Below are 14,232 nucleotides of genomic sequence, written 5' to 3'. Positions count from 1 at the left end.
ACCCCACTGCTGTTCTGCATAGGCCTGAAACCGTTCAGTCAGTCATCACAATGACATCTCAATGTCACTTGGACTAGATAAGTGTTGGAATGGCATCAAAAAGAGGCAAGTGTCACAAATGAAGCTTAGCGTAAATTCAGTCAGGAAGACTTAACCTGCATACTGATCAGCTGATTGTGGGGGGTCCTAAATATCCAATCAGGTCTGCGCGGTCTCTTCCAGCCAGTCATTCAGCAGCTGTCAAACTTTAAAAATCCCTTCTCCTCTCTTCCCCAGTCAGCCGTCATTCAGTGACTCGCTTATAGCACGCTCTCGCTAATTCCTCACTAAATACTTGCTGATCATCTTCATGTCAGACTCCGACAACGACGATCCCCAGGAGGTTTTTGATCCTAACACGGATCTGCTCCAGGAGATCACCTCCAACTCCTCGGGCGGCCGGCGCAAGAGCCTTCGTCTAGCCAGATGCAACGGATCCCTCACAGACGAGGCTGACCTTCTCATCGCTCAGCTACAAGATCACGGCATCATGCCAGCTCCAGGCCTGGTTCCATCTCAGCTTCGCGAGCTAGCAGACTGCGCTTCTCTCCAACCCGGTCCCAGTTCCCACCCAGGGCACGATCCAACTACACCAGCCGATTTCTCCGCCGTGCCCGTTCGTGGCCACAAATGAACCAGGAAAGCGGCTTCATCCAAGGCCCCCGCAACAAAGATAAGTAACATATCTACCCGATCTCGTGCTTCTGCACCCACTCCAGCTCCAGGTAACACTCTGACAACCACCTTGCAATCCCTGGCCACCACCTTGCAGAACATCGATACCCGGCTGGAGACCCTCGAAAACGCCGCAAACGTCACATCATACTCTGCAAACATCAGCGCCCCGCAAGTCTCCTTAGCGCAACTAGCCACAATATTACAAGGAAAAGACATCAACCTAGTCAGCCTCATTCTGCCATCGCCGGAGTGCGATAAAACCATTGCCACAGGAGAAAATATCACTGCCATGTTCAAAACCACGGATCCGCGTCTAATCAGAGACTTATCAATCGGACAATTCCTCATTGCCTTTAGCATCTACCGCAATACCATCTGCTCCGTCTACCCCGAAAGGAGACAAGAACTAGACGCTTACCTGATGTTAATCGGTGACTTAAATTTAAGATATGGAAGGAACATATTTTATCATTACCACAAAGCCTTCTCCAGCAAAGCCGCGCTGTATATAGCACAATATAATACACGTCTTAACTGGTCCGAATTAGACACAGAATTACTCATCATGGTCGCTGGAGGCGCTCAAGCAATTGCATGTAATTTCTGCGGCAATACGGGTCACACATACCTCTTTTGTCCTTCAGTGCTGTTCTAAAACAACACCCCCCTTCCATCCTCCTCTCAGCGCACCGACAGCCCAGGCCACCAAGTGCATCAATTCAACCAAACACCAATTTGCCATAAATTCAACTTGAATGTGTGTACATTCCCCAACTGCCACTTTCTCCACATTTGCAGCTACTGCAAAGACGCTCATCCCAAGTCCGTCTGTCCCAGACGCCCGAACTCATTCCGGAACCCACCTCAGATGCAGAAACGTCGTAGTTCAAAGCTCTTTTGAACACTCATCCCTCCACACCAATTAATGTCCAATATCGAGCAGCAGAATTGTCTTCCCACCCCGACTCTGGTCGACAACGCAATAAAATTAATAAAGCTCGCAGGGCAAGGAGCCTGGCTTTCCAAAGCAGACATCACCGACGCTTTCAAAATCATCCCCATACATCCCTCGCAGTGGAATCTGCTTGGCATCCGATGGAAATCAAAATTTTACTTTGCGGTATGCCTACCTTTTGGTGGTAGGAGTAGCCCAAGCATCTTTAACCAACTGTCCGAGGCGTTGTGCTGGATTCTGCTTAACAGAGTCAGAGTTCCAACTGTTCTCCATCTACTGGATGATTTCCTTCTTATAGATCCTCCTCAAGACAGCTCAGGCGCGTCCCTCTTCAAACTTAAATGCTGCTTTCAATCCCTCGGCGTTCCTCTGTCAGAGGAAAAAACAATAGGCCCGGATACACGTCTGGAATTCCTTGGCATCACGCTAAATACCATCCAAATGAAAGCGTCCCTCCCATTAGAAAAATTACAGCGCATTCGCGACATCGCAAAAACATACCGCGCCGTCAAAAACATCACCAAGCAGCAGCTGCTCTCTCTCCTCGGTCACCTTAACTTCGCAATGCGCGTCATTCCTCAAGGACGCTCTTTTATCTCCCGTCTTTTGGACACAGCAACCTCCATTCCAAATTTACACGATGAAATATCGCTTGATGAAGGGTGCCAATCCGACCTGCGTTTCTGGTCTCATCTGCTCGATCACTGGAACGGCGTCACTTTTTTCTACGAAGACCTGGTTCATTCCTCTGATTCCTTGCAGTTCTTCACGGATGCTGCCCCATCTGTGGGTTTTGGGGGTTTCTTTCAAGGACAGTGGTTCACTAGCCACTGTCCTCCCTCCTTCCCAAGACACAACTTGTCGTCCGCTCTATTTGAAATTTACCCCATTGCCGTAGCATGTCATATCTGGGGACAGCATTGGGAACGCAAACGCATCTCGGCCCTTTGCGACAACCAAACGGTAGTTAATGTAATCAACAAAGGGCGTTCCTCATGTAAGATTATCATGCCGTTCATGAGAAGTATCACGTGGTCTGCTATTAAACACAACTTCATTATCACAGCACGTCATGTACCAGGGCATTACAACACTTTAGCTGATTCTCTCTCCCGTTTTAATTTCCAGACATTTCGACGTATCTGTCCAGAAGCCTGCTCCAGTCCGATTCAAGTTCCTCCCCTCCATGTTCTTGCTCTCTATTAAAGGATGAACCCCTGTCTAAATACTTAGAATCAGCCAAGGTCTACATTAGGAAAGCACTACCCTAAAAATGTACGATTTCGCCTGGAGGACTTTTGCTTTGTTCTGTATCTCAGTTCATGTACCACTCAAACCTGTTCACATAAACTCAGTGTGTGCATTCATCTGTTATTGTATGGACGTCCGGCACTTTAAACCAACTTACATTCGAGGACTAGTAGCAGGAATACAGTTCAACGCCAGATGTCACAACCCTTCTTTCCCCAGTCTATTTTCAAATCCGGCTGTTAAACTACTACTTAAAGGCATCTCAAAAGTTTCTCCTCCCCTTCCAGACCATAGACAGCCAATCACTCTCTCTGTTCTGCACAGGATGCTGTCAGTGCTTAGAAATGGCATGTTTTCCCCTTACACAGATTCTCTTCTCGATGCTGTATGTCTATTAGCTTTTTATGGATTTTTAAGAATTGGGGAGTTTACTACATGCTCTCAAACATTTAATCCTGATGTTGACATTTCCTTCAACGACCTAAATTTCCACTCCTCTCACTACAGTCTCCAGCTTAAACATTCTAAATGCAACGGCACTTGTTCAATCATAGTGGCTCGCATCGATTCACTTTTCTGTCCATGATTAATTTTCTAAAAATCAGACCTTCTACTAGCCCCCGTTATCCCCTATTTCTCATTTCTGGGAAACTTCCTTTATCAAAAACCTGGTTCAATCATCATCTTAAACAAATCCTCATTAAAAGTAACCTATCGCCCGAGCACTACACAGCTCATTCCTTCAGGATAGGAGCTGCCACTTCTGCAGCCAACCAAGGTATTTCCTCTTCTTCACTACAACAAATGGGTAGATGGTCTTCCTCTGCTTTCACCTCCTATATCCGCCCTGATATAAACACCATCCTTTCGAATCAAAGATCTCTAAAACCCTGATGTCGGTAAGTCATGCATATAACTGGTGGTGGTTTTGTATTATCTGCTCACACTTCTGAGTCATGCTAGCTATGCAGATAACTTCTCATTTAAACACACACCTCACTCATTGCCTACGCGGTCTTAGTGACCCTGCTTGGTCGGAAGGACCCATACGTGCTTCGCGACGTGTGTGCACACTGTATTTTACTTTCAGTCCAGCGGACCTTAATTTCTGTTTGTCATGCGACTTAATTTCTGTTGCGGTTGCTGTACCGATTTGCATTTCTGTTGACATTTAATTTAATTTGGTCTTGGACCTTAATTTCAGTTGGTCAAATGACCTTTTATTTAAGTTCGGTCCTTGCTGACCGTTTATTAAGTTCTACATTTAGATCTTGCACTCACCATGGCTTTAATTTGGTCCAGCGGACCTTTATTTAAGTTTGCCATGCAACTTAATTTCTTTTGGCGGTGGCCGTACCGTTTTAATTTCTGTTTGTCATGCAACTTAATTTCTGTTGCGGTTGCTGTACCGATTTGTATTTCTGTTGACATTTTATTTAATTTGGTCTTGGACCTTAATTTCAGTTTGGTCAAATGACCTTTTATTTAAGTTCGGTCCTTGCTGACCGTTTATTAAGTTCTACATTTAGATCCTGCACTCACCACGACATTCACTTTCGGTCCAGCGGACCTTAATTGTGGGTATCAAGCAACCTAAATTTTGGTGCGGTTGCTTTACCGATATATAATTTCGTTAGCATTTTATTATTTAGTCTTAGACCTAACTTTATTTATGTCTGATAACCTTTAGTTATGTTCTACATTTTAGATCCCATATCATACCTGCATATATCTTTCATTTACAAATATTTTCATTTCTTTTTTCTGCTTGCCTCAATATTTCTCATTTATGATCTCTTACTTGTCGGTCTCCCGACCTTTATCTCATATCATTATCACTCGGGCTGCAGGTGCACTCTAACGAGTCATCTCTATATTTCTATCCGATAAATGTTATAACGATTGTCTGGTTTACCAAGGCATGTATAATTTGGCTAGGATACTACAACACGAGGTAGGACTCATCATTATCTCACTTCTCCTGATCTACCTCCTTCGTCTTCTTTCTTTTGGGGGTATTCCTGTTCGACGCTCTGCTCCACCCCCTTCTAATCCTGATGACATCACACAGGGGTCTAAAATGCCAAAGACTGTAAACATTCACTTTGCTTCTGTGCATTTGTCAAATAAACATCGTTAAATTGTGAATCAAGTCTCTCCTGATTGAAATGAAGCTTAGCATAAGTTCAGTCAGGAAGACTTAACCTGCATACTGATCAGCTGATTGTGGGCGTTCCTAAATATCCAATCAGGTCTGCGCGGTCTCTTCCAGCCAGTCATTCAGCACCTGTCAAACTTTAAAAAATCCTTCTCCTCTCTTCCGCAGTCAGCCGTCATTCAGTGACTCGCACAACCCCTCCTCCACCCCAATCTCCTCCAGTCTTGAGAAGAATATTCATCACCTCTTCCGGATCCCGACCCCAACTGATCGTATGTACTGTTTAAAATCCCACATCGTGTTGGCAGCGATCATGGACCATGATGATGGATCCCAATAGTATCAGTGGATCATGACAACGGATTGTGGACTATGGCGGCACCCGATCATGGTGGCAGCTGATTGCGGACTTAAAAATCGACAAGACTGCCTGTCAATATACCTGTTACTTGTGGCATCCATTGCACTTCTGTCCGTCCTGGAAGAGGGATCCCTCGCATGCGGCTCTTCCTGAGGTTTCTACGTTTTTCCCTGTCAAAAGGTTTTTGTAGTTTTTCCTTACTCTTGTTGAGGGTTAAGGGCAGAGGATGTCACACCTAGGGAAGTCCAATAGGACAATGCTCATAATATGGGCCATCCAAACAATCGATTGACTGATGAACCACCACCAGTGTCTAGACCCCGGGGGGTATTCCTGTTCGACGCTCTGCTCCACCCCCTTCTAATCCTGATGACATCACACAGGGGTCTAAAATGCCAAAGACTATAAACATTCACATTACGTCTGTGCATTTGTCAAATAAACATCGTTAAATTGTGAATCAAGTCTCTGCTGATTGAACTGAAGGAGTTGATCTACCAGAAGGAAACATAGCAGATGTCAATCAATCAAATTTTATTTGTATAGCCCATATTCACAAATCACAATTTGTCTCATGGGTGTGACATCCTCTGCTTTTAATCATTTAACAGAAGTACAATAGATTCAAGATTTTCGGGACAGCTACAAATACTTCGGGATCCTGCCAGCAAATGGAAACCATGAAGTGGTTGCACGGAAATCAGTCACAGCCAAGTATCTACACGGTGTAAGGTAGGTCCTGAAAAGTCAGCTGAATGGAAAGAACAAGATCTGCGCTGTTAGTACCATCATGGAAGGACAACTGCAGTTAATGTACCATCAGCAGATAGAAGTTCCTGATATCGAGAAATCCTACCAGTGACAGGGAAAGGTTGGTCGGAAAGACACCAAAGTGAAACTAATCACGGCAGCATAAGGACAGATAGAGATAAGATCGATAGAGGCTGGGGTCTACCACACCAGATAGGGCTGCAGGTGCATGCTTTGCAAAGATGGAAGTATCATGGTTGAAGTGGAAGACGCCTCCAAAGGTGGTTGAGAATGACCGAGCTAAGACCCTGTTGGACTTCCAAATCCAGATGGATAAAATCCAGATGGCATACCAACCAGACATCATGGTAGTTGACAGCAGAGGAAAGCAATGGTGATAGATGTAGCAATCCCAAGTGATAGCAACATCATTAAGAAGGAAAACTAAAAGCTTGAGAAGCTTCCAAGGGCTGAAAGAGGAGCTAGAGAAGATGTGGAAAGTGGAAAGTGATGTCAAGGCTGTGGTGCCAGAGGTAATCGAAGCACTCAGGACTGTAACTCCAAACTGAGACAGTGGCTTGGCAGATGAAATATAACATATATATATAAACACCATCACGGATCACAAGTTATTAGGACACGTACAGGACTGTCATTTACTATGTGTTTGTTTGATTCGCAGAGATTATGAGACACATAAAACCTAAACACATTAAACCTGCTACACTACACGAGACATAACGCACAGTCAGGACATCAGAGTAACCGGTGTTCCAGTTTAACCGGGGATCATGTCAACTGGTGATATTTGTTGTCTTTGTTCCAGATGTTGTCTGTCGGTTGCAGACTCGGTCAAAGATTCGTCATTTTCACAAAGCCCCTATGTCTGAAGTGCACTGATATACTGAAGATCTGTTTGAAATAAACATCAACAAAAACATATCACAAGTTAATGTAATATGTCTGTGTCTACATCACCTTTAGACAACAATATAAATCAGATGAGTTAAAAAATAAATGTGGTATAAAAAACTTTAACAGGACTCAGAACAACATGGTGAAGCAGTTTTAATTCCTGGACTATGAAACGCTACCGAACTGCTGAGATGATCTGTGCTTTACCTGAATGAAACGTCTTTTACTCTTTCAGCTGTATAACACCTGATGTTGTTTAAGGAAACGCCCATATTATCTGGTGATAGTCCGAACACAGAATTAACGCTGCAGACTTAATAACTAATGGTCATCGTTCATAGTAGACCCCCGGAAGTTATGAATAATACACACACTTGACCAGTTCAACGCAAAGTTCTTTTGTTTGACGCTGGTGATCATTACAATGCACCACACCAAACACTTGTCATATGAAAACATCCCTCACATCAACGAGGTGGAAGCTTGTGCGGTGTTTTGTGAGTAAAGTTTGTGAACGTGCCTTTATTGGATGTGTTAAGCTTCATGTGTCCTCCTCTCGCTGCTGGGGATTTTTTTTAAAGGTGCTCGATCTTCTCTTATATCTGAGAATGAAAACAACCCAAACGCAACGGGTGTGTTTCTTTTTTGTAGATTCTGTAATTCAAGTGCTATTTATCTGTTTGAAATTAACTGATGATCTGTCTGAACTGTGTCGAGTGTGTTGTCAACATGACACATGTGTGACGAGTCAAATTTGGAAAACTAACTTAACGTCTTCATTGTCGAACAACGTGTTGTGTATTTATTCTCTTCTGTCAGATGACTACGTGCTTTGTTGGAGCTGTGTCAGTCGAAGGAGTAAAGTAAGTCCCCTGTCTATTTATGACAACTCTGGCTGAGTGTATTAACTGATTGTGTATTTCGTGTTAAAACGGATTGTGGTAATGTTGCATAATTTGCTATATGTGTCCCGCTGGGAGGTGAGTATGTACATTATATACACCTTTTCAATGTAGTGGTTTCTATGAAATGTTAAATGTTAAGTAAAGTGCAGTGGCACAGGCTGATTGTACGAGCACGTAAAATCTGTTTTGTACATAAGAACTTATATCACCAGCCTGATATATATACACTGCTCAAAAAAATGAAGAGAACACTTAATCGTCACAACATAACACAGAGTAAGTTCAACTTCAGGTGTATCAATCTTTCCATTTAGGAAGCACAAGTGATTGTAAATCAATTTCACCTGCTTTGGTGCAATTGAATGTGACAACAGGTGCAATGGAGAGGCAAAAGCAAGACTTAAAATTAAGATCACAAAAGGACACGTACAGGACAGACGTTTACTTTGTGTTGGTTTGATTCGCTCTGGAGTTTATGAGACACATGTTTAAACCTGCTAATCAACACAAAACGTAACGTGACACGCACAGACATCAGGGTTAAAGTGACCGGAACGATCCGCAGTCATGATCCGACATCATGGATTAGTGGTTATCAGTTTGTGTGTGAAGAGGGACAGAGATGAGCGGGGACACACACACCTAACGCTCCTGCAGACAGAAGTTTCCTCCCATAGATTATGATGCAGCGAGTTGTTTTAACTTCATTGTTGCAGAGGAAGTATTGCCCCGTTTATTCAGGAACATAAATATGAATTCAGAAGGTTTTTATAAAGATCACTTCTATGTGTGATGATTAGAAAACATCAGAGGAGCAGAGTTACTTGTTGACCAGCGGAGTAATGCGCCTCAGTGCAGTGGTGCTGATTTAAGATAAGATAAGATAAGATAACATTTTATTGATCCACACACCGGGGAAATTCAGTTGTTACAGCAGCAGGCATGTACGAATGAGGTAGACAAGAGAATAAAGAAATATAAAAAGGAAATAGAACAAAAATGAAATAAGTATGAACATAATATTAAATTATTTGTTGTACATATGTGGTTTGAGGCAGATTGAACAATATAAATGGAAGTTATAAGCACTTATTGTTTTGTGGCAAATCATCGAAATTCGCCGCCACGCCAGGGCCACACCCCGTGACGAAAACTCAAATAATATAACTTCTGATCAGATGACATAACATGACATAAATTTGAGTTTTGTAGAGAACCAAATTCTGATGTTTTAGAAAAGGACAGGGGTTGCAATGGAGATGGTGTTGAAACATCAGCTGATGTTGGTGAGGATGAGCTCTTGCATGACAGACAGCAGCATTGTATGTATCAGGACACATGTCTGATGCCAGTGGACATTGGTCAGGAAGCACTGGATCAGTATTTTGATGACATATTGAACTTGGCTCCAGCAGAAGGGAACAGTCCTGTTAAATTGTTATCTGATGATTCAAATGAGGCCAAATGTTTCCCTGTTTTGTTTCCAAAGGGATGCCCTACATATCGAGATATTAGACAACATCGCTTGACATTGTCACTCTATTATAATTACCGGATTTTACATGCTGATGGCCGATTTGCGCAGAATGTACAATGAGTACATATTTCTTGCTAGTATATGTCAGAGGTAGAACAAGTTGTGTCGTGTGTATTTATAGCATTGAGGAAAGGACAAGGTGGCAAATTTCAAAAAGTTAGTGGAGATGTACTAAATGATGAGGAAGCTTTGAATAAGTTGTTGGAATTTGATGTTGGAATTTGATGATGGGTTTCATTTTCATAAACCTTTTAGAGGTACCCCATCTTTTTGGCAGGGAGCACAGTGTTGGCTTGTGTTCGTCAGCTTGGTGTTCCTAAGTGGTTTGCCTCATTTTCCTTCGCTGATATACGGTGGAAAAATCTTCTTACTAGTATTTTGAGACAGGAAGGTAGAACAGAAACAGTCGAAGAATTAGAATGGGTGGACAGGTGTCAAACGTTGCAATCCTGTCACTGTGGCGAAACTGTTTGATTTTCGGTGGCATTGTTTTTTGAAGGAGATTTTGATGTCTCCAAGTAATCCAATCGGTAAAATAACATTTATATCGTGTGGAATTCCAGCAACGTGGCTCACCACATGTTCAGAGCTTGTTTTGGATAGAGGATGCGCTCGTCATTGACAAAAACACAGATGAGGAAGTAGCTGAATTTATTGATTAGTATGTGACATGTGAATTACTGTCACAGGATGAGACATTGTTAGAGATTGTTACATCTGTGCAAACACATTCAAAGCGGCATTCCATATCGTGTAAAAAGAAAAATACGTCTCGTTGTTTCAGTTTTCCTAGGGCGCCATCTGCAAAAACATTTATATCCCGTAGCGTTAGTGCAGATAATGAAAATACCGTGAAAATCTTAGCTGAGGTTAAGGAGGCTATTTTTGATGGGAAAGCTGATGGTGAAACCGTAGAATATTTGTTTGAGCGTTATATGTTTTGTTATTGTTTGAGGCTTAAATCAAATACTTTTTAAAGCTGCATTTAATCGTTGTGGTAGGAATTTACAAGTGGTTTTGAAAAGGCAGGTTAATGCGATTTGGATAAATCAGTACAGCAAAGCATTGTTAAAAATCTGGAATGCTAATATTGACCTCCAATTTGTTAGTGACGCGTATGCTTGTGTTGTGTACATCATTTTGTATATTTCTCAAGGGGAAAAAGAGATGGGACTATTGTTGGGAAATGCGCAAAGGGAAGCTGCTAAGGAGGGAAATGTTAGTGCAAAAGATGCATTAAAAAATCTGGGGAGTGTGTATTTACACAACAGAGATGTGTGTGCTCAAAAGGCTGTATATAGGTTAACAAATATGCATCTGAAGGAATGTTCAAGGAAAGTTGTATTTATGCCAGTAGGGGATAATGTAATTAAAATGAGTTTGCCTTTAAGTGTTTTAAAACAGAAGGCATCATCAAAGGACCTTAGCACAGAAGAGATGTGGATGACTAGCTTGGTTGATAGATATAAGAATAGACCAAACGATAGTACTTTTAATGATATGTGATATGTGTTTTGTCTAAGAATGAAAGGTCTCCAAATAGAATAGCACTGCTCTGATGAAACAATCATTAGATTGTGGGTTTATTTTGAGAACACAAACACAACCGCCAGTTGTTCGTTACGTATGATTTCGGAGACAAAGAGTCCAGAGTTGTTTAATCAGAGCATTCTGCAATTGTTTTTGCCTTATCGGAATGATGTGCAGCTAAGACCGGAAGGTTTTGTGAGAATTGAGCAGTTTTACAGCAGTTGTCATGTAACATTAGATGATGGATGGTTTCATTCAGTTAAGTCAGTTGTTGATGTAAATAGAATGAAATTTGGATGCAGATGAGTTGGATAACATCCAAAACACAATTGATATGGGATGGTATTTTAGAAGATGCCTGGAGCAAATTGTGCCCATAGCAAGAATTGTATCGTTTAGAGTGTGTACAGCTACACAGAGATGAGAATCAGGTAGTGGATGAGCATGCAGATATTATTCCAGATTTAGCAGTGAGTAGGGAGCAAGTAGCACATTTGTAAAAGAGAAACAATGTAATGTGCAGAAACGATGGTGTGGCTTTAATACGATCCCTGAATGAGACACAGATGTGTATTTTTTATCAGATTAGGCAGTGGTGCTTAGATAAGGTCATGGGGAAAAAGCCAGACCCATTACATGTCATTACAGGGGGTGAATGTACAGATACAAAACATTTAATAAAGGCTATTTAGTATGAAGCAATGAGGTTATTGTCGACAGGACGACATTTGTGTTTTGTTAATAGCTCCGACTGGGATGGCTGCCCACAATTTACATAGTAGTACCCAGGGCCGGCCCTGGCAATGTTGGAGCCCTAGGCGAGATTTCAGATTGGCGCCGCCCCCCCCCCCAGGCAAATTGTCATGCATCCCCAAGAACTTTTGGACTGTGTACAGATGCACACACAGGCAGACAAAAATGTAGGCTACAAAAAAAGAATACAAATATATAATAAAAAATATAAATAGAGTCGGCTGTATCGGCTGTATTGACAGCTAGCTAGCTATTCATGTCGACAAAAATAAACATTAATCATGTGCACAATCTGTTTAGACACAACTAACAAATGTGTGGAATAAGTACATAATTAAAGATGGGGGGAATTTCATCATGTGGGGGCTAAAATCGGGGAAATTGAAACTCCAGGAGAACGGCGGGAAATCAAAAGTATGGGATGCATATTTAATCATTTATATAATATATACTATATCACTTAAATCGTTTAATATCGGTTTTCAGTGTGTTTTCTGGCCCGATTCGCTTGCAGCGAGCGAAAAAAATAGAACAGACCCCGAAACCAACACTGCAGATCGCGAGCCGGCCGTAGATCGCGAGCCGGTGTAAACATTGGGCTGTTTACACCGGCTCGCGATCTGCGGCCGGCTCGCGAGCCGGTGTAAACAGCCCAATTGATTAACATGGGCGCGGAAACGAGGCGGACAGCTTTTCGTGGCGCTTTGCTGTGCTTCTGCCTCCAGTGTGTCCCCGGGGTTAGAGGATGATGGTGTGACGTTACTGCATTGGTTAACATTGCATGTATCACGTAATGATAAATCAGCCTCTTGTGGCGCCCTCTTGGCATTTCGCGCCCTAGGCAACCGCCTATGTCGCCTATGCCAGGAGCCGCCCCTGCTAATACCATTCACAGTGCCTTAAGCATTAAGCAAACCCCTGTATGTAGATAATGTAGGTGTTGATTTGTGGTCTAGTCTATTTAAGGTTGTAGAATTAAAAACGTTTTTTCGGCAAAAAGATGACACGTTTGCCCAGTTGTTCAACAGAGTTATAGCTCGTTCAAAAGGGACCCCGATGCTCGATAGTGGCATTGAGATTTTGAAACGTTGTGAAACTGGTGAAGTCAGCTCAGCTTTACACATATTTGCTACAAATAAACAAGTAAATGAGCATAATGTTGTCCAACTTGTAAAGACTTATCTTGAATGTGTTGAGATAGAGGCTCAAGATTTTGTAAATTGTAAGAAAACAGGCAAGTTGAAGTTGATAAATGGGCATCATACGCGAGTACAGAATACGTGTTAAGATGAAACACTGGCTTTGGGGAAAGATGCTTGTGTAATGCTTTGTAAGAATGTAGACGTAGCAGACGGTCTGGTAAAGGGAGTATGTGGCACTGTAACGCATATAGTCTACCTGAGTGACAATAATACATTTCCTGATACAGTGTATCTCAAGTTTGATGACAACGAAGTCGGTGCAGAGAAAAGGAAACGCTGTGCGTATTCCATAGCAGTTGAAATGGGTTCTAGTGGTATTCAACCAGAGGAGGAAAGAGTTACCAATAAGGGCGGTTTGTGCCAGCAATTTCCACTGAAACTTGCTTAGGCTTGTACTGTACATAAAGTACAGGGTCTTACTGTTAATGTGGCTCTTTGCACCTGGACAGTGTTGTGCAATAGTAGGTAGACTAGATGTTGGCTAATTTTCAATAATCATAAAATATGATTATTAAAATAAATAAAATTATTTAATTAAAATAATAAAATAATTAATTAAAAATGATAGAGTTATCAATTAAGAATAATAAAATAATTAATGAAAAACAATAAAATTATCAATTAAGAATAATAAAAGTTGTAATTATAATTTATCAAAGACGGGCACCACCCTGGGATCAGGGACCAACAATCAGTCAATAAAGATCAGTCTCATAATCTGAAAAGTTCAATTAGAAATCTCAATATTTTCTATTAATGATTATATAATGAACAGTGAAGGTTTTAAGTTCGAGCACAGGCAGTCATAATCCAGCTGTATTCACATATATATATGCACAAAGAATCACAAAAATACCGGTACTTTAAATATAAAAGGGGATTTATTTAAGATAATGACATCAATGTAACTCAATGACTATTATCACAGCAAACCCACTATATCAAAGATAAAACACCACAAGCATCTATTACAATCGTAACACATATGTAATGCCTCCAATGTGTCTACCCGGAGGCGAGTACGTGTGTGTGCGTGTGTCTGTGTGTCTGTGTGTGTGTGGGTGGGTGTGTGTGTGTATATGTACGGGGAAGATGGAGACAAGATGGCGTCTAAAGCCGTGGTGTCGGGTTACGAAATCAAAAATGGCGTACAAGTTACACGTGGTGTCGGGTTACGAAATCCAAAATGGCGTACAAA

General features: G+C 41.8%; 1 protein-coding gene across 1 annotated transcript; it reads left to right on the top strand.

Annotated features, from left to right (window-relative positions):
- The first annotated feature begins 1,642 nt into the window (after positions 1-1,642).
- On the top strand, positions 1,643-3,947 carry LOC117764756. The gene has a single exon (XM_034590810.1). The coding sequence runs from the start codon at positions 1,643-1,645 to the stop codon at positions 2,876-2,878; it is 1,236 nt and encodes a 411-aa protein (XP_034446701.1). The 3' UTR covers positions 2,879-3,947.
- The last annotated feature ends 10,285 nt before the right edge of the window (positions 3,948-14,232 follow it).

Source organism: Hippoglossus hippoglossus, chromosome 7 (assembly GCF_009819705.1).
Source record: "Hippoglossus hippoglossus isolate fHipHip1 chromosome 7, fHipHip1.pri, whole genome shotgun sequence".
In the NCBI taxonomy this organism is placed as follows: domain Eukaryota; kingdom Metazoa; phylum Chordata; class Actinopteri; order Pleuronectiformes; family Pleuronectidae; genus Hippoglossus; species Hippoglossus hippoglossus.
Note: the sequence above shows the minus strand (reverse complement) of the source record. Positions and strands in the feature narration are given on the sequence as shown.